This window comes from Saccopteryx leptura, chromosome 4, assembly GCF_036850995.1.
Source record: "Saccopteryx leptura isolate mSacLep1 chromosome 4, mSacLep1_pri_phased_curated, whole genome shotgun sequence".
Taxonomy (NCBI): domain Eukaryota; kingdom Metazoa; phylum Chordata; class Mammalia; order Chiroptera; family Emballonuridae; genus Saccopteryx; species Saccopteryx leptura.
Window position 1 is genome coordinate 118,396,215 of NC_089506.1, and position 21,180 is coordinate 118,417,394.

Consider the following 21,180-nt stretch of genomic DNA (forward strand, 5'->3'; position numbering starts at 1 on the left):
GTGTCTGCGAGACTGCCCCGGAGCGCACCCTCCTCCCTAGATGAGTAGCCACCCACCCTGTCCTCCGGGTCCCCTCACCATCGTGCCGAACCCGAGTCTTCAACTAAACAGGCTGCCTTTCTCAACTCACATCAATTCAGCTAGCTCTGTAAGGCTACATTCTCCAAATACCCCTACCTTCGGACCTCGCTGGCCTTCCAAGCCCTCCCGAGAGCTACAACAGAACAGTCACCCACAGAACTTGGTTTGGTCTACTTCACCTCCAAGCTGCTCGCCGCAGCAGGGCCCCCAAAACAGTTCAGCTGCCCTGTCTGCTTCTGAGCTGCTCTTCCCTGCCCCCGGGCAGCAACTTCCTAGCCCTGGTCCTCTCCTCAAGCTTGCTGCCTAACCTCACATCCGCCACTCACTCAGAGTGACTTCCACTCCTTCCACTCCTGACGTGGCCATTCCTACCCATTTTCCCTTCCGGCAAACCTGAGGAAGGAAATCTGCTAGGTTTTTCGAGGCTGAGTCTTGCTCGTGTGCTCTTGCCCACAGTTCCTCTTACTCCTCTAGGACCTGGCACCATCGACTGTTCCAGCAACGAGGTGGCCCTGCCTCACTTCGGCACTGTGAGCCAATCTCCTAACAGCAGCAGGAAAGAGCCACCCAGTCAGTGACTTTAAAATATTACCTCCTGGTGACTTTGAATTCTCTCAAGGGACATCTTTTCCCGAGAAAGGAGGGCTTCAGATTTTGCTTGACAAGTTCTTTCCACATCGTTCCGGAACTGTGCTAATTCCTTCTCAGACTTTCTCTTCTCTTCCATTTTAATTTTTTCTATTTCACTCTCTTTAAAATGCTTCAACTGCCAAGTGATCACAAATAATTGTTAATGCCAATAACGATACTAAAAAAATAGTAACAAGTTCTCCATTGTTTAGGTTTAACATTTGTGCTCTAAATAGTTAAATTCATCTTTAGTTTTGTCTCATTCACTGTACCTGCAGGATTCACTCAAAAGGCAAAAAGAAATGTCATCAAGTGGAAAGGAAAACAACACGCACATAAAGGCAGTATCACGTTCATTAATAGATTCTAGATATTTTCCTATATACCTAAGATTAAGAATGAAAAGACATGCAAAATGTCATTTTTGTTAACAGTATCATTTAAATGTATTTTTAATTCATTTTAGAGAGTAGAGAGAGAGAGAGAAGGGGGAGGAGCAGGAAGCATCAACTCCCATATGTGCCTTGACCAGGCAAGCCCAGGGTTTCAAAGCAGCAACCTCAGTGTTCCAGGTCGACGCTTTATCCACTGGCGGACCAGAGGCCAGGCCTAAACTTACCTTTTCATGCATTTCTGCCTGAAGCTGCTGTTTTATTTTTCTCTTATATTCATTTAGCTTCATTTCTAAAGATGCTAACTTCGGATGAGGAGGATAAGCACCTGCAAACTGATCATCAATAACCTGCAGCTTCTTGGCTATTAAAAAGGAAAAAAAATAAAGAGGGAATGAGGATAGAGGAATGTTGTCAGTGAACAAGAGGCCAGAGGCCTGTTCAAAAGCAAAGAGCATATTTAGAAGAGTGTGCACGGATGTCTGCAGTTTACTGTAAAGTAATTTTTAAAAATTAAGATAAATGGACAGATAAGTGATAGAGGATATCTAGGTGTATAAGTGTTCACTGTAAAACTTTCTATTGTTTTGAATGTTTGAGAATTTTCATCATAAAATGTCAGGGAAAGAGAAATCAAAGTTTAAATCAGAAAACACCGGCATCTCTTTCCAGTCTTGAACCGCCAAAGCAGCGAGTTCTTTTATTGGTCTTTAGTGAAAGTTGAGTCATGTGTTCAAAACACTGACCTTCAAATAAATTAAAGACCTTGAGTTTCAAGTCTTCCATTTGACAAAGGACACGGATGCCCAGAGTGTAAGCGACTCCCAGAGGGCTAAGCAACTACATAAAGGCATAACTGGGACTAAAGGCAGGGCTGCTGACTGTCTCATTGCAGTGCCCTCTGCAGCGACCCGCGGCCCTCGAGCCGAACGTGCGCAGGAAGCAACCACATAGCTGAGTGCACACCCAGACCGGGAGTAGCAGCCCAGTCGTGTGAACACCAATGCCACTGAAGAGTATGTACAGGAGAAAACGGCTGACAGAAGTCGAGTAAGGTAACTGAACTTTTACTGTTTTACAAGTTAAAGGCACTGTGCTCCTTAAGAGTAAGGAAAGGCCCAGAAATGGATTCATCACAGCACGTGAGCCGGCTGTTTCCCTTCCCTCCGGAGCACACAACTACAGGGCAGAGTGGCACTGCAGAAAGGCCGCACGGTGGCACAGGCTCTGGGTCAGCCCACAGAACCTGGATGCAGAACCAGGGCCTCCCGGACTGGGGGTTTGCAAGGGGTTTCCTTCCTCGGGCTACCTCTACCTTCTCTACTATAAAATGAAGCCACGAGCCACTGATGTCTCTAGAATATTCTCTAGCATGCAAATAGTATAGGATCTGCCCACGCTAGTAGCTATGAAATAAAGTAAAATCAGATACAGGAAGAGCCTCCCGGTGGAAGGTTCAACCCAACCAACAAGAATGTGGGCCTTTGCATCCCCACGGATTTTAGACAGTGTCGCCCTGGTGGTCGTGGAGGGAGGGGCAGCACTGGAGAGCAGGGCTGGTTCTTTCCAGCAGTGACAGCAGAGGAAACGGGCATGCTGTCTGAAATCCCTCCCTGACTAGGGACACACATGTAACACGGTAAAGCAGGTCATCTCCTCCACTCAGAAGAGAAGCGGCAAGACTTAAATTTATGAAAGACGCCTACAATTACCAAGAGAGTCTTTGCTAGGAAACATCAGACTTGTCTGGGTGTCCACGTCACAAGTTTCTTTATCACGATGATATTCTGCTACTTCTCTTAGAAACTTCAGGAGAAAACCTAAAAAACACAATGTATACAGTTTTGTCTCACAACTTTCTTTCATTCAAACATTGCTCACTGTTTATAAAGTTTGATTTTATAACATTATCCTTTCTTACACTACGTATCTTTTAAGAATAATTTCTGAGGGAAATCCTTTCTAAGCATGACACAAAAATCTAGAAGTGGTAAATAGAAATATTTAACAACATAAAATTAAGAACTTGTATATGGTATAAAATAAAGTCAAAAGACAAATGAGGCCCTAGCCGGTTGGCTCAGTGGTAGAGCGTCGGCCTGGCGTGCTGGGGGACCCGGGTTCGATTCCTAGCCAGGGCACATAGGAGAAGTGCCCATTTGCTTCTCCACCCCCATCCCCTCCTTCCTCTCTGTCTCTCTCTTCCCCTCCCGCAGCCGAGGCTCCATTGGAGCAAAGATGGCCCAGGCGCTGGGGATGGCTCCTTGGCCTCTGCCCCAGGCGCTAGAGTGGCTCTGGTCGTGGTGGAGCGATGCCCCAGAGGGGCAGAGCATCGCCCCCTGGTGGGCAGAGCGTCGCCCCTGGTGGGCGTGCCGGGTGGATCCCGGTCAGGCGCATGTGGGAGTCTGTCTGACTGTCTCTCCCCGTTTCCAGCTTCAGAGAAATAAAAAAAAAAAAAGACAATTGATACATGGGAAAAGAAATCTGCTACAAAATGGACACAGTATTAATTTTCATATCAAAGAACTCTTACAAATCAGTAAGAAAATTTAAAAAGTGCATAAAAAGAGTTTATAGGAAAAATTTAATGTTCAATAACAAACAATAATAAATAGACGCAAATACATACTACGACAGAGAAATCCGCTTTTCCTAATACGAGTGCAAAGATGAAAACTCTGATCATCCTTTAAGTGTCGACAAGGGAGTGGGAAAATCAGCAGGCTCCGTCAGCAGGAGAAAAACTGATCAGTTACGTGCATTCAAAATACCCCGGTGGGGCACAGACATGGAAGATAAGACTGAAGTCCCTGTCCCGGAACAGACAGCATTTCGGTGCAAAATATCTCCCTACATGCTTTCTGACCATCTCAGTCTCTTCATTGGAAGCCACCAATTTTTAAAATCTCTGCATTTTCACAGTGGCTATTTTACTGCTAGCAAAAAGTTCTATCCAAACTTTGCCATTAGGATGTCTGACATGTCTGCTCCTCCTAGTTTTTCTGAGTTTCAGAAGTTTTACTAGGATGCTGGGTGAAGCCGGGAGAAGCTGTTAGCCAGCTAGCTGTCTTTCTGAACCAGAAATATTTAAAAAGAGAGTATGTAAAAGCAAAAAGCTATTTTTAAAGATAACTATAAATACCGATAATAAGTGGACTATTTCTTATTATCCCTTTAAAGCCTTAATTTCTTTCTGAAACAATAGTTAAGCTACAGACACCTGCTATATACCTTAGACTTGTGCTGTTCAATATGATAACCGCTATTCACACGTAGGTGTTTGAATTTAAATTATAATTTCAGTTCTTCAGTCACACCAGCCATCTTTCAAATGCTCAACAGCCACATTGGCTAGTGGCTACCATATCAGACAGCAGAGACACAGTCATTCCCACTATCACAGAGAAGTACACCGGATGGAACTGGCTTAGAATAAGTCTCTATCTAGCATCACTTACCGTACTGAAGTCCCACAGGCATGCCCTGCTTGGCAGGCAGTCTAGATGTCCTGTGATCCTCTTTCCTTATCTCTTCTAACATTACTCCCAAGAGACCAGGCAACTAAGTCACACACTAATGGTTGCCAGGGAATAGATACTCCAACGTTTGTTGAATGGTAAGTTCTGAATAAATGTCCTGGCGGGGGCAGGAGCAATGACAACGGACAAGATCCAGGCATGCACAACGTTCAAGTAGTACTACATAATGTTGCAGACTGTTGTAAAAGACCTCAAGAATAATTATGCCTCACAGGCAACTTCGCAGCTTATGCTCACACAACAAAGTCCATTGTCAGCCTAGCCCATGCTTTCCCTGTCACAGCAGTTGTGGAGGAACAAAACTCAGTTTCGTCCTTTCTATAGAGGGAAAAACCCAGCTCTTCCCTGCTAGGTCTCTCTTTCCTGCGAGTCTCCTTTCCTTTTACAGAGAACACGACATATAGCACAGCACTCGGTCATGCCCGGTCACCAAATGTGTGGGACACGCCAAGCAACTCTGTGTGACCCCTCTGGGTATCTACAATGTAACTCAATTCCGATATGGTCTGTCCGGAGGTAGAATCAGATGCCACCGGTGATGGGCTCAGACCCACGCAGGCAAATGTGAACTTAGCGCTACCACTTTGTTTAAGAATATGCTGAAGGAGCCAGGTGAACATCCAGATAGAAACAACACGTACAGTGAAAAGGTGTATGGAAGGGCACGGAGCCCCTACGCCCCGGTGAAAAGGTGTATGGAAGGGCACGGAGCCTTTATGCCCCGGTGAAATGGTGATGGAAGGGCACGGAGCCTCTACGCCCCGGTGAAATGGTGTATGGAAGAGCACGGAGCCCCTACGCCCCGGTGAGATGGTGTATGGAAGGGCACGGAGCCCCTACGCCCCGGTGAAATGCTGTATGGAAGGGCTTGGAGCCTCTACACTCCAGCTGGACACACTGCTTGCCCAGCACTGCCAGGTGTTCAACTCAGGGGCTCTGCAAACCTCAGCTTTGGGGATTTTATGGAGACTTCATCACTTAGGTCTAATCAATCATGGACTCCACTGTTAGTCCTTCTCCCTTCTCAAGGGAATGCGGATGTGGAGTGAAAAGTCCAAGTTTCTAATCCTGGCTTGGTCTTTCCAGTGACCAGCCCTCACCCAGGAGACACCCAGGACCATCTGGGAGCCCACCCAGATTGCTCCATTAGAACAGAAGACACTCCTATCACCGAGGAAGTCACAAGGGTTTTAGGAGCTCAGTGCCAGAAACTGGAGGCAAAGACTGATACTGTCTCATAGCAGCTATGGAGTCTACAAAGGCGATTATCAAGGCCAAAATTAATTTGTCAGGCCAATATAAATACTTCAGACTAAAGACCTATAACATATCACTGAACAGATATTTAATTCTTTAAACAAGTATCAATACAATACTCTGTAAACCAGTATCTAGGATCTAAAGATACTTAGCCTAAGTTAGTTGTTTTTTGTGTGTGATTTCAACCTTGTAGAAACTTTCAATCCATTTGTGGGGCTACTAATACTGTCTGCAAATTTCTTAAGTATATAAAGCCATTAAAAATTGACGTTTGAAGGAAATGATCTACAGTTGTCAAAACAACAGATGAACTGTTCTGTTTATTTAAAAGGCCAGGTATTGTCAGTAAAAAAAAAAAAATCATAATTCAAACCAGATTCCCTGTTCTTCTTCCTAAAAATTAGTTTCATACTTTTATAGGAAAAATACACACCGCTTGCCCAGCACTGCCAGCGGTGTGTAAAAATGTTACCATATCTCTACAAAGATGAAGACTCCTACCTGTTTGGTTTTCTTTATCAAATCCTGAAATCTGTTAAAAGAAAATATTTTATTTTTATTTGACTATTCAGGTATAATTAACAAACCAAAGCAGGTTATAAAAACTCAGTAATCCTACCAGTGACTTGTAGAGAGTGGAGTCAGGTTTGACTTTAATGTGTTGTAATAGATCCTGCATCATAAATACCTTAAGGAAAAAAAAGATTAATTAAGCAGACATTACATCAGTGTTTAAATGAGGAATTAGGATGTTTCTAAATATAAGACTAAGAATTATCTTCACATTAAATAAAAATAAAATTATAACTGTGCTAATAAAAAATTGAAGCTCTTCCTTATTCTATTAAATAAATTAAAATAAATATATTGAGGTCAAATACATAAAATATTTTTCTTGATCATGTAATTAACCTCCAAATACTTCACAATGAAGATGATATGCCTAACAGAAATGAAGGAAATGGTTTAATGCCTTATGGATGACCAGCACTCCAATTACAAATGAACCAATGAATACATGAGTCAATTCCAGGGTCTTTCTATTGCAATTAATTATTTTAAAGGACTATTGCTTCAAAATGTAAATAAAGTAAATTCTTACTGTCTTTACAAATAGGAATGATTAAAGTATATGGAAAATAGCTATTCTCTTTTTTCTTTTTTGTTTTATTTATTTATTAATTTTACTAGGGTGACATCAATAAATTGGGGTACATATGTTCAAAGAAAACATGTCCAGGTTATCTTGTCAATCAATTATGTTGCATACCCATCACCCAAAGTCAGATTGTCCTCCGTCACCTTCTATCTAGTTTTCTTTGTGCCCCTCCCCCTCTACCTTTTCCTCCCCCCCCCCCCCTGTAACCACCACACTCTTATCAATGTCTCTTAGTCTCGTTTTTATGTCCCATCTATGTATGGAATCATGCAGTTCTTGGTTTTTTCTAATTTACTTATTTCACTTCGTATAATGTTATCAAGATTCCACCATTTTCTTGTAAATGATCCGATGTCATCATTTCTTATGGCTGAGTAGTATTCCATAGTGTATATGTGCCACATCTTCTTTATCCAGTCTTCTATTGAAGGGCTTTTTGGTTGTTTCCATGTCTTGGACACTGTGAACAATGCTGCAATGAACATGGGGCTGCATGTGTCTATATGTATCAATGTTTCTGAGTTTTGGGGGTATATACCCAGTAGAGGGATTGCTGGGTCATAAGGTAGTTCTATTTTCAGTTTCTTGAGGAACCACCATACTTTCTTCCGTAATGGTTGTACTACTTTACATTCCCACCAACAGTGAATGAGGGTTCCTTTTTCTCCACAGCCTCTCCAACATTTGCTATTACCTGTCTTGTTAATAATAGCTAATCTAACAGGTGTGAGGTGGTATCTCATTGCAGTTTTGATTTGCATTTCTCTAATAACTAATGAAGATGAGCATCTTTTCATATATCTGTTGGCCATTTGAATTTCTTCCTGAGAGAAGTGTCTGTTCATGTCCTCTTCCCATTTTCTTATTGGATTGTTTGTTTGTTTGTTGTTGAGTGTTATGAGTTCTTTGTATATTTTGGATATTAGGCCCTTATCTGAGCTGTTGTTTGAAAATATCATTTCCCATTTAGTTGGCTGTCTGTTTATTTTGTTGTCAGTTTCTCTCGCTGAGCAAAAACTTCTTAGTCTGATGTAGTCCCATTCATTTATTTTTGCCTTCACTTCCCTTGCCTTTGGAGTCAAATTCATAAAATGCTCTTTAAAATCAAGGTCCATGAGTTTTGAACCTATGTCTTCTTCTATGTACTTTATTGTTTCAGGTCTTGTATTTAGGTCTTTGATCCATTATGAATTAATTTTAGTACAAGCAGACAAACTGTAGTCGAGTTTCATTCTTTTGCATGTGGCTTTCCAGTTTTCCCAGCACCATTTGTTGAAGAGGCTTTCTTTTCTCCATTGTGCGTTGTTGGCCCCTTTATCAAAATTTTTTTGACCATATATATGTGATGTGTTTTTTTAATACTGTATCAATAGAAATATCAGGTTTAGCATGCACCAAGAAAACCAACGATGCCAGATACTGAATTTCTATTGCACTGTGCTTTGAACACCCAGCAGGAATATATATGTGGTTTTATTTCTGGATTTTCTATTCTGTTCCATTGGTCTGAATGTCTACTTTTCTGCTAATACCATGCTGTTTTGATTGCCATGGCTCTATAATATAGTTTGAAGTCAGGTATTGTAATGCCCCCAGCTTCATTCTTTTTCTTTAGGATTGCTTTGGCTATTCGGGGTTTTTTATAGTTCCATATAAATCTGATGATTTTTTGCTCTATTTCTTTAAAAAACATCATTGGAAGTTTGATGGGAATTGCATTAAATTTGTATATTGCTTTGGGTAATATAGCCATCTTGATTATATTTATTCTTCCTAGCCAAGAACAAGGTATATTCTTCCATCTCATTATATCTTTTTCGATTTCCCTTAACAATGGTTTATAGTTTTCATTATATAAGTCCTTTACATTCTTTGTTATGTTTATTCCTAAGTATTTTATTTTTTTTGTTGCAATCGTGAAGGGGATTATTCTTTTGAGTTCCTTCTCAGTTGTTTCATTGTTGGCATATAGAAAGGCTATTGACTTCTGTATGTTAATTTTGTATCCTGCGACCTTACTGTATTGGCTTATTGTTTCTAGTAGTCTTTTTGTGGATTCTTTGGGGTTTTCGATGTATAGGATCATATCATCTGCAAAAAGTGATACCTTTACTTCTTCTTTTCCGATATGGATGCCTTTTATTTCTTTGTCTTGCCTGATTGCTCTGGCTAGAACCTCTAGCACCACATTAAATAAGAGTGGAGAGAGTGGACAACCCTGTCTTGTTTCTGTTTTAAGGGGGAAAGCCTTCAGTTTTGTGCCATTTAATATGATGTTAGCTGATGGTTTATCATATATGGACTTTGTCATATTGACATATTTTTCTTCTATACCCATTTTGTTGAGAGTCTTAAACATAAAATTGTGTTGTATTTTATCGAATGCCTTTTCTGCATCTATTGATAAGATCATGTGTTTTTTGTTCTTTGTTTTGTTGATATGGTGTATTATGTTAATTGTTTTACGTATGTTGAATCATCCTTGAGATTCTGGGATGAATCCCACTTGATCATGATGTATTATTTTTTTAATATGTTGTTGTATTCGATTTGATAGTATTTTGTTTAGTATTTTAGCATCTGTATTCATTAGAGATATTGGTCTGTAGTCTTCTTTTTTTGTGCTGTTCTAGTCCTGTTTCGGTATGAGGGTTATGTTGGCCTCATAAAATGTGTTTGGAAGTATTGCTTCTTCTTCAACTTTTTGGAAGACTTTGAGTAGAATAGGAACCAAGTCTTCTTTGAATGTTTGATAGAATTCGCTAGTATAACCGTCTGGGCCTGGACTTTTATTTTTGGGGAGGTTTTTAATAGTTTTTTCTATTTCTTGCCTATTAATTGGTCTGTTTAGGCTTTCTGCTTCTTCTTGATTCAGTCTAGGAAGGTTGTATTGTTCTAGGAATTTATCCATTTCTTCTAGGTTGTTGAATTTAGTGGCATAAAGTTTTTCATAGTAGTCTACAATAATTCTTTGTATATCTACGGTGTCTGTGGTGACTTCTCCTCCTTCATTTTGGATTTTGTTTATATGAGTTCTTTCTCTTTTTTCCTTGGTAAGTCTTGCCAGGGGGTTGTCAATTTTGTTGATCTTTTCAAAGAACCAGCTCCTTGTTCTATTAATATTTTCTACAGTTTTTCTGTTCTTTATTTCATTTATTTCTGCTCTGATTTTTATTATCTCCTTTCTTTGGCTAGTTTTGGGTTGTCTTTGTTCTTCTTTTTCTAGTTCCTTAAGGTGTGAAGTTAAGTGGTTCACTTGGGCTCTCTCTTGTTTGTTCATATAGGCCTGAAGTGATATGAACTTCCCTCTTATCACTGCTTTTGCTGCACCCCATAGATTCTGATATGTCGTATCGTCATTTTCATTTATCTGTATATATATTTTGATCTCTGCGCTTATTTCTTCTTTGACCCATTCATTTTTTAAAAGTATGTTGTTTAGTTTCCACATTTTTGTGGGGTTTTTTTTCCTCTTTTTTGCAGTTGAATTCTAGTTTCAAGGCTTTATGATCAGAAAATATGCTTGGTACAACTTCGATTTTTCTGAATTTGCTAATGTTGTTTTTGTGGCCCAGCATATGGTCAATTCTTGAGAATGATCCATGTACACTGGAGAAAAATGTATACTCTGTCACTTTGGGATGAAATGTCCTGTAGATGTCTATCATATCCAGGTGATCTAGTGTTTTGTTTAAGGCCAATATATCTTTATTGATTCTCTGTTGGATGACCAATCTAGGGCCGTTGGCGGTGTATTGAGGTCTCCAAGTAAGATTGTATTTCTGTCAGTTTTTGTTTTAAGGTCAGTAAGTAGCTGTCCTATATATTTTGGTGCTCCTTGGTTTGGTGCATATATATTAAGAATTGTTATGTCTTCTTGATTCAGCGTCCCCTTAATCACTATGAAATGACCATTTTTGTCTTTGAGTACTTTTGCTGTCTTGTAGGTCAGCATTATCAGATATGAGTATTGCTATGCCTGCTTTTTTTTGGATGTTATTTGCTTGGAGTATTGTTTTCCAGCCTTTCACTTTGAATTTGTTTTTATCGTTGTTGCTTAGATGAGTTTCTTGTAGGCAGCATACAGTTGAATTTTCTTTTTTAATCCATTCTGCTACTCTGTGCCTTTTTATTGGTGAGTTTAATCCATTTACATTTAGTGTAATTATTGACACTTGTGAGTTCCCTATTGCCATTTTATACATTGCTTTCTGTTTTGTGTCTTGTTTGATTCTTCTCTTTCTTTTTTCTATCTTTTGTTTTTGTTTGGTTGTATTCCATACATCTTTCCTCTTTTGCTACCTTTTTAAAAACATGTGCTTCTGTGGTGGTTTTTTCTATGGTAGTTATCATTAAGTAATGAAAAAGGTTCCTACCCTGTTCATTGTAATGCACTATCTTGTGAGTACTTTTGCACTCCATCTTCCTTTGCTACTGTTAATCTCCGCCCTCCCCCTCCCCCCTTTTTTGTTGTCACAGTTTAAATTTGGTTTTATTGTGTTCTTGGTGGAACTTTTACTTGTGGTTTTGTTTTGTTTTGTTCTTTGTATCTGGTTGGAAAACCCCTTTAGTAATTCCTGGAGTGGGGGTTTTCTGATGATAAATTCCCTCATCTTTTCTGTATCTGTGAATGTTTTTATTTCTCCTTTGTATTTGAAGGATAGCTTTGATGGGTATAGTACTCATGGCTGAAAGTTCCTCTCTTTCAGGACTTTAAATATTGTGGTCCACTCTCTTCTAGCTTGTAGAGTTTCTGTTGAGAAATCTGATGATAATCTAATGGGCCTTTCTTTATATGTTGTATTCTTTTCCCTGGCTGCCTTGAGAACTTTTTCTTTGTCGTTGGTTTGTGCCAATTTCATTATGATGTGCCTTGGAGTAGGTTTGTTGGGGTTAAGAAAACTTGGAGTTCTGTTTGCTTCTTGAATTTGAGGTTTTAGTTCTTTCCACAGGCTTGGGAAGTTCTCATCTATTATTTGTTTGAATATGTTCTCCATTCCATTTTCTCTCTCTTCTCCCTCTGATATACCTATTATTCTTATGTTATTCTTTTTGATGGTGTCAGACAATTCCTGTAGGGCTTTTTCATTTTTTTAAATTTTTAGTCTCTTTCTTCTTCTCTCTGTTGTGCCTCAAGTTGCTTGTCTTCTATTTCACTAATCCTACCTTCTATCTGGCCTGTTCTATTAGCTAAGCTTGTTACCTCGTTTTTCAGCTTGTGAATTGAGTTTTTCATCTGTTTAATTTGTTTTTATAGTTTCAATTTCCTTGGTAATATATTCTTTGTGTTCACTGAGTTGTTTTCTGAGCTCCCTAAATTGCCTTTCTGTGTTTTCTTGTATATCTCTGAGTATTTTTAGGATTTCTATTTTAAATTCTCTGTCATTTAGCTCCAAGGTTTCCAACATATTAAATTTTTTCTCTATAGATTTTCCTCATCTATCTGTGCTACCTCTCTGTCTTTTGTATCCATGATATTCGATTTCCTTTTCCTTAATGACATCTGAGGGTAGTTTTTTTGATAGTATTAATGAGAATTAATGAAGAATAGAAAGTTAAAAAAAATGAAAATAAAAAAAAATTACCCCCCCCCTTTTTTTCCTCTCCTCTCCTCTCCTCTCCTCTCCCCTCCTTCTTGAGAAAATCTTGTGGTGAACTGTGAATTATATTGTGCTAAATAGAACAAAAACTACCTATAATGGAGGGCCTGAGTTGGGGAGAAGTGATAAAGGGGCAAAAAAGGGGGTATGGACCCACAAAATGCAAAAAAGGAAAAAATTTGGGTCAAGAATAAAATGATTTGCTTTTAGGTGATGGCTGACTAAGAGATATGATGAGAGGAATAAGAGGGAAACAGGAAAAAGGGCAAAATATTTAAAAATTACTATTGTATTTAGTGGAGCAAGAACTAGATAAAATGGAGAGCCAGAGTTGGGAGCACTGCTAGTGAGTTAAAAAAGCGAAGTAAAAAACTCCGAAAGCGCCACAAATAAAAATTTGAGTCCCAGATAAAATAATTTTTTCGTGATTTGAGGATTGAATGAGAGGAAAAGTAAAGGAGAAAAGAAGAAACTAATATAGAGGAAGGAAAAAAAAAAGAAAGAGGAAAACACAAAAAGAAGAAAAAAGAATTAAAAGGAGAGAGAGAGAGAGAGAGTTAAGGGTTTTGGAGTACAACCCTGATAGAGAGAAAGGAAGAAGAAAGGAAAGATAATGGGAGATGTAACACTTATGGGTAGTGTAGTTCAAGGAGAGGAGAGAGGAAGACCGGCAGAGAATTAAACGACCAAATTGGAAGAGGAAAAAAATAATCAAGACAAGAAGATAAGAGAAACGAACAAATATAATAAAATGGGATAGGTTATAAAGTCTGTGGATTATTCTTGATTTTGAGAGGTTATCTTCTTGCTTTTTCTTTTCTCTCCCTCTTACTGGTCGGTGACTCTGTACCCCGGGTACTGCCCCTGTGGTACGTTTAGGTAGAGGTTTGCAGTTGATAAGTCTCTATGGTGATGTCATATATTGGGCTTCAGTCTCGTTGGCAGTTGAGGCTCATTAGCATTTGCAGGCTCCGACAATGAGAGAGTCCGTTTTTGGGGGGTTTTTTTGTTTTGTTTTGTTTTTTCTGAAGCTGGAAACAGGGAGAGACAGTCAGACAGACTCCCGCATGCGCCCGACCGGGATCCACCCGGCACGCCCACCAGGGGCGACGCTCTGCCCACCAGGGGGCGATGCTCTGCCCCTCCGGGGCGTCGCTCTGCCGCGACCAGAGCCACTCTAGTGCCTGGGGCGGAGGCCAAGGAGCCATCCCCAGCGCCCGGGCCATCTTTGCTCCAATGGAGCCTTGGCTGCGGGAGGGGAAGAGAGAGACAGAGAGGAAGGAGGGGGAGGGGGTGGAGAAGCAAATGGGCGCTTCTCCTATGTTCCCTGGCCAGGAATCGAACCCGGGTCCCCTGCACGCCAGGCCAACGCTCTACTGCTGAGCCAACCGGCCAGGGCTGAGAGAGTCCGTTTTCCCGGAGCCTCTCTCCTAGTCTTTCCTTCCTCAATTAGTAGCCTAATGATCCAGCTACGGGGTTGCTGGTGCCTCTGCCTTCGCGTTTAGTGTGGAACTTCTGGAGGCTCCAAGGATAGATTTTTCTGTCTCTGGTTGAAGATATTGTTGAATTTTTGGGGAGATTTATCGGTATCACTCCTTACAGCGCCATTTCTCTGATGTCACTCCCTGAGTAGCTATTCTTAACATACATTTCCAGTACAGTACGTATCATTTACTATATCTATCATGAGAACAATGAGACGATTTATTTTCTTTTGGTTTTCCTTTAAAGAAAATATTCTGCATGGTGTTTTTTTTTTTTCAGTGAGAAAAAGGAAGGCAGAGAGACAGACTCCCACGTGTGCCCCCACAAAATCCACCCGGCAAACCCTCTAGGGGTGATGCTCTGCCCATCTGGGGCAGTTGCTCCATTTCTCAGCAACAGAGGCTTTTTTTTTTTTTTTTTTTTTTTTAGCGCCTGAGGCGGAGGCCATGGAGCCATCCTCAGTGTCCAGGGCCAACTTGCTCCAATGGAGCCATGGCTGCCGGAGGTAAAGAGGGGGATAGAGATAAGAGATAGAGATAGATAGACAGAGAGAGAGAGAAAGAAATAAAGAAGGGGGGAAGGTAGAGAAGAAGACAGTCACTTCTGCATGCCCTGACCCGGAATCCAACCCAGGACATCCATATGCCAGGCCCACACTCTACACTGAGAAACTGGCCAGGGCCATGCATGGCATTTTTTAGTAGTAAAAACTTTGAAGTGTGTGAACTAGATTAATTACTGCTCTAATAATAATATAACTGACTGTTACGCATGCAATAAGCAAAATTATGAAATATAATTAGAACCTGAGAGACTGATGGACCAAAAAAGAATTCCTCTAATGTTAATATGTAGTTTGGTCATTAATGAATAAATACAGTATATTTAGGTTTTACATTTTTTAAGTATTAACACTGTTCATGTTTTCTTAAAACTTCTGAATATGAAACTTTAGACAATTCTGGATAAGACAGAGTAAAAACACGGATAACACAAGGAGTGCACCCTAACGTCGACTGGATTTCAGATGAAACTGATGCCACCGTGAAGGCTCATTAATTGTGAAAATGTTGACAAGGGGGTCTGCACACGTGTGGGGGCAGGGAGCATGCGGGAACTCTCCCTTTTGCTCAGTTTCGCTGCGAACCTAAACTGCTCCAAAAAATTAAGTCTATTTTTAGAAATACAGAGAAAGTTTGCTGTATCTGCCTTTAAAATAATGTGTCACTAATATGTTCAATGGCAATGGTGGAGGAATACAGTTCAAATAACTAGAAAAGTGATAAAACATGTTTTAATATTTAAGTAGACCACAGATTTTTTAAAAAATAATGTATACCTCACAAAGAAGAGCAGTATCTACAGACAGAGCCTGTGGCATTGTTAAAAGACCACATTTTAGAGATCTAGAAATCCTGTGGCCTCTAGCAATCACCCCTGTCTCTCCAGACTCTGATTTCTCACCTGGGCCACACACATACCTGCAGAGTGACTAGCCCAGGGCTGAGCTCACAACAGAAATTCAACATAAATGGCAGTTTATGTTGAATTTAGTCGACTACAGGGATCATAACATCAACTCGAGATCTGAAACACTGCACGATTCTACACATCCCAATTTAACAAAAGACTAATAATCGAGATGCCAAGGAATTGATAAAATATCAAAATGAGTACTGCTTTGCTGCATTAAATAACAATTCCATGACGTAGCTTTAAAGATGACTGAGAAACGGACCAGGCCCGCCAAGTAGCACTCAGCTACTATGAAGAACTTTACAGTCATCTGAGGAGAAAGGCTGTTAGTAGAAAACTCAGAATAAGGAAGGAAAAACTTTACCTTGTCCTCTGCTAAGCCACTTTCAGAAAAGAACACCGAGAGTGAGTACTCGTAGCCACATCTCTGTAAGTGGTCTGCCACAAGACAGTTAGAAGCCCCTGTCAAGAGGGCATTCCCTTGCACTGCCATGGACTGGGGCTGCACTTTTCCGCTCAGGGCAGGGCGCATCAGTTCTTGAATGAGCTGCTTCCTCAGCTGTGCCTAGGTCACAAACAAAAACAGAAAAGAAACAGGAGGGAGCAAACCTTCAGCGGGTTGTTGCACTGCAGAGACACAGATGGCCACATGAATTAGAACTCTCCATTTTATTTCCCGCTTCTAGCTCCATGGTCAGAAGTCAGGAACTTCCTTGCCGCACACTCTGTCTCACCCTGTGAGACAAGCAGCCCATGGGTTCTGGGAAAAGAAGCCTGCTTTCAACAGCTTCCAAGTGACTTGCTAGGATAGCCAGAACACATGCAATCTCTAACTTGTCTTCTCTATGAGTCTGTTTCAGCAGCTCTTGATCAGGATATCAATAGAAATTAAAATTCTGCAGCTTCACCACCTCTGTGGATTGTTGGAGGATATGAAACAATCCTGGGTGAAATCAGGTTATTGGGCATAGTTGTGAATATAAAATTGGGTTCCCTGAAAGGAAATAACAGTAAACCCAGAATAACAGTAAACGAAACTAACTAGAAGAGAAATCAGTAAACCCAAAGAAGAACCTTCCATATATATTATAGTATATATAATATATATACACTGTTTACATCTAAAGACACTGTGAAATACAGTAATTTTCTCACATTTTATAAGTAAGAAAATTTAGGTTCAAGGTGGGCAATTTTTTAAAGCTAATAACTAGTATTTTAAGAAAATCTCCAGCCTGATCAGGCAGCGGCGCAGTGGTTGGAGCATCGGCCTTTGATGCTGAGGACTTAGGTTCAAAACCCCAAGGTTGCTGGCTTGAGCGTGGGATCATAGACATGACCCCATGGTCACTGGCTTGAGCCCATGGTCGCTGGCTCAATCAAGGGGTCACTGGCTCGGCTGTAGGACCCCAGTGAAGGCACATATGAGAAAGTAATCAGTGAACAACTAAAGTGCCGCAACGAAGAATTGATGCTTCTCATCTGTCTCCTTTCCTATCTGCCTGTCCCTATCTGTCCCTCTCTCTGTCTTCAAAAAAAAAAAAGAAGAAGAATGCCTGACCAGGCAGTGGCACAGTGGATAGAACGTCAGACTGGGATGCGGAGGACCCATGTTTGAGACCCCGAGGTCACCAGCTTGAGCGTGGGCTCATCTGGTTTGAGCAAAGCTTACCAGCTTGGACCCAAGGTCGCTGGCTCGAGCAAGGGGTTACTCGGTCTGCTGTAGCCCCCCCCACCCCCCACCCTCCGTCAAGGCACATAAGAGAAAGCAATCAATTAACAACTAAGGTGTCGCAACGAAAAACAAATGATTGATGCTTCTCAACTCTCTCCGTTCCTGTCTGTCCCTATCTATCCCTCTCTCTGACTCTGTCTCTGTAAAAAAATAAAAATAAAATAAAAAATAAATAGATAAATAAATTTCTAAATTCATTGAACTACTGGGTATTTTTTCTAATCTATTTTGCAATTTTGCATATAATCTGAAAATATATAATTGGGCTGAGCTTAAGAGTACATTGCCATATCCATGGGGTTCAACACTGAATAACATATAATAGATTCATATTAACAGAATACAAGCAAGAAACAAAGGGAGTTGCTAGACTTCTGTCTTCAGCCTTCAGCTACAGCGAAGAACAGTGTGTAACTACCAGTACAGAACAGGACTTATACATTGACAATCTTATAATACGAAAGACATTGACACTGAGAAGAATATGCATGCTCTGCCTCATCTAATCCAGTTCAGTAACAGAAATAATAAAACGAGAGAAACTACAGCATTCTCCACCAATAAAATTTAGAGGTAGTTTAATGCTTTGAGTAGTGAGTTTTTTTCATGCTCGCTGGATGGTCAGGAGGCACGAGGACGTACATGAATGTTTGTACTACTCAAAGGGTTAATTAGATTTGTAACATGCTAAAGAAGTAATTTATTTAGATCCACCTTAATTGATAAAAGTGATTCCAGGTGTCTTATAGACAAGTACTGAAATAGGATAGAATTTAATTGAATGCTCTAAGTAGGTTGAAAGGAAAATAAGAGTAGAAAAAAATGAAATGACATTAAAAACTCCCATCTTGACAAATACAAAAAGCATGCCATCTTAAAGCAGCCAATGTAAAGAGGGAAACCCACTCAGAATTAACTTTCCAATGACAAAAATACATACAATTAATGTGGGGGGAGGGGAAGTGGGAGAAGAGACTTGGGATCCTCAGCACATCTCCCCAGAAATGGACTGAGTAGACTCCAATATGAAAAAGATTTGATAAATGTTCCAACTTTGTACTTAACCATAAATAAAAATTCTTATCAAACATCCAAATAGAATTAGGCAACTAAAAATTCAATCAATTTTAAAAATTAGAACTCACCCAGGCCACAGCCCTTGAACTGAAAGCAAAAACTAACTGAGAAAGTAAAAACTAGCTCAGAGAGTGAAATTCTGCCCTGCCATTGACCAAGCTGGATTTCAGCAACACCACCAGCTGCAAACAGGACAGTTTCTCCCAAGGATACACTGCAACTGTGGTGAACAAGGGTAGCAAAATCCCCATACCGGAGCCCAACAGGGATAGTGCAAACAGGGTAAGTCAATATCAACTGTGACTACAGACAGCATGTGAAACGCGATCAGAACTAACCCAGAAAAACAGAAAAATAAAAAGAAAACCCGCCATGCTCAGGAATGCAAGGACCATTACACATTGGAAAGCTTACTAATGCATTATACACTAGAATTAATTCCAGGTGGAATCAAGTGTTAACTACAAAATCTGAAGCCTTTTAAAAAACTTAAAAGTGAATATTCATGCTCTTAGTAGAGAAAAATGTACTGAGACTAACTAGCCAAAAAAAATCAATAGATTTAACGATATAAAAATACAACACCAATATTTTTAGAGCCAAATTAAAATTGAACACTGAGATAAAGTATTGCCATAAAAATGGAAAAAGGATTGTTTCTATTCAAAGTTTTTATATATTAATAAGAAAACATTAATACCCCCCCCCAAATAAGCAAGAGACATGAACTACCAATTCTTGCAAAACATGTAAATGGCCAGAAAATACGTGCAACCTCATTAATAATCAAAGGAATAAATACTAAAATAAGAGATTTTCAATCTTAGATTGGTTTTTACAACATCGTGACAGTACTATTGGAGTGAGACAAGCATTGTCAAACTGCCGGTGGAATAGATACTATTACAATCTTTCTAGAACCAGAGGTGAAGAGCCTTTAAAAGAAATGCTCATGCCCTTTGATCCAATTGTCCAGGATAAAGAGTCATTCAGGCACATGAAACCACTTACTCTATTCTAGGGAAAAATGAGAAATGTAACTGAAGGAGGTCTAAACCTGAATATAACCTATTCAACATTCTAAGTGTAAAATATACTTCTAAAATATATACATATATATCAATAATAATAAAAACATATTTGAACTAATCCTATTCCTTGCTGTTAATTTATATATATAAAGTATACTAATACATATTTGCTGCCCCAATTATGTGGTGATTGCCACATAAATTGCACACACATACAAAAATGAGCCTGGTGCCACTGAAAAGGAGGATTTCAAGAAACTTTGAAGGACACAGGAAAATGCTCACCATGTAATAGTAACTAGAAAGAATACACACCCCATTATGCCAATTAGTGATTGTATCACAACCGACTTCTCCTTCCTGTTTTTCTGTATTTTTCATATGAGTCTGAAGTGGGGGGTTTTTTTGAGTTACAAAAACAATGGGGGAGGGAGAAGAAAAAATACAAGCTCATTTTTCCTTAATTTCCAATTTAAGTGTAAAATACACTTCTGAAATGTATATAACGGGAACACGATTGAGGTAATCCTACTCCTTGCTGTTAATTCATTCTAATAAGTATATGCTGCCCAAGTAAAATATACATACATACCTTTCAAAATGTTTTAAAGAAAGTTCTCATTCCCTAAACTATTCTACAGTAAGCAATACACTTAATACTTTACATATGGTGTCAATGTCGTTCACGCAAACTGATTATTACAAAACCACTTATTAGTTCAGGAACCTATAAACCAGCTTCACAAAACAGCTTAACCTTATTAAAATGTGTTCATTTCATAAAGTTACTCCTCCCATCTTAATGTCACTTCAATAAACCTAACTTGAAAACCGTTGAGACTATTGTTCCAGGATAACTAGCTATACAAAACATGAAAATGTCGGTCACTAACATAATCTGTGTCTCCTACGTACTACTTTCAAAACCCAAGACCTGGATGGATGTAAACGTGTACTTATTGCTACAGGTTACACTTTGTAAAAGTCATATAACAGACATGCCTAAAACTGATACCTTGAGCCTGTCCAGAATACCGCGGTCCTTAAACGTCTGGTACAGCCTTTTCCGTAGTTCATCCTGAATTAACATGTCACATTTGGGGTACATGTTGGACTGGAAGAGGTTTCGGGTCAGCAGGCAGGCAGAGGGAATGGGTACTGCGGAAACAAGCCAGCGACTGGGCTCGGGGGAAGCCGTGCCCTAACGAAAGCAAACAGAATTCTCTCTTTCCGTTTCTGAGGAGAGCGCGTGGGACCACCTGGCTCTGCCCTCAGGCGTTGGCTGCCTGGCAGCCAGCCCCGCCCACCCGGAGGCGGGGACCAACAGGACCCCGCCCACCCGGAGGCGGGGACCAACAGGACCCCGCCCACCCGGAGGCGGGGACCAACAGGACCCCGCCCACCCGGAGGCGGGCCCAGCAGGGACCCGCCCACCCTGAGGCGGGGGCCAGCAGGGACCCCGCCCTCAGAGCCAAACTCAGACCACAGAGCCGAGAGAAACGAAGAGGTAGGAGACCTATCGCTCCGCGGTCCACTCTTACCTAGGAAGTCCGGCCGAGGCACGCACTTCCTTCTTCCGGGTTCTCTCTCTCTTTTTTTTTTTTTTTGTATTTTTCTGAAGCTAGAAACGGGGAGAGACAGTCAGACAGACTCCCGGATGCACCCGACCGGGATCCACCCGGCACCCCCACCAGGGGCGATGCTCTGCCCACCAG

The 21,180-nt window shown here is 40.4% G+C and overlaps 1 protein-coding gene and 1 non-coding gene across 2 annotated transcripts in view; both read right to left on the reverse strand.

Annotated features, from left to right (window-relative positions):
* The window catches only part of LOC136402965 (centriole and centriolar satellite protein OFD1-like), a 96,896-nt gene extending 76,154 nt beyond the window's left edge, over window positions 1-20,742 (reverse strand). The window contains exons 1-7 of the mRNA XM_066381081.1: window positions 20,481-20,742; window positions 15,987-16,187; window positions 6,522-6,590; window positions 6,404-6,434; window positions 2,816-2,923; window positions 1,331-1,467; window positions 674-847 (exon numbers count right to left, since the gene is read on the reverse strand). Of these exons, the coding sequence (XP_066237178.1) occupies window positions 674-847; window positions 1,331-1,467; window positions 2,816-2,923; window positions 6,404-6,434; window positions 6,522-6,590; window positions 15,987-16,187; window positions 20,481-20,573 (813 nt within the window). The 5' untranslated portion in view covers window positions 20,574-20,742. The remainder of the gene's footprint in view (window positions 1-673; window positions 848-1,330; window positions 1,468-2,815; window positions 2,924-6,403; window positions 6,435-6,521; window positions 6,591-15,986; window positions 16,188-20,480) is intronic.
* LOC136404696 (small nucleolar RNA SNORA8) lies at window positions 8,421-8,561 on the reverse strand. The gene has a single exon (XR_010751406.1). It is a non-coding gene; the product is annotated as a small nucleolar RNA SNORA8 (small nucleolar RNA).
* Window positions 20,743-21,180: the final 438 nt, after the last annotated feature.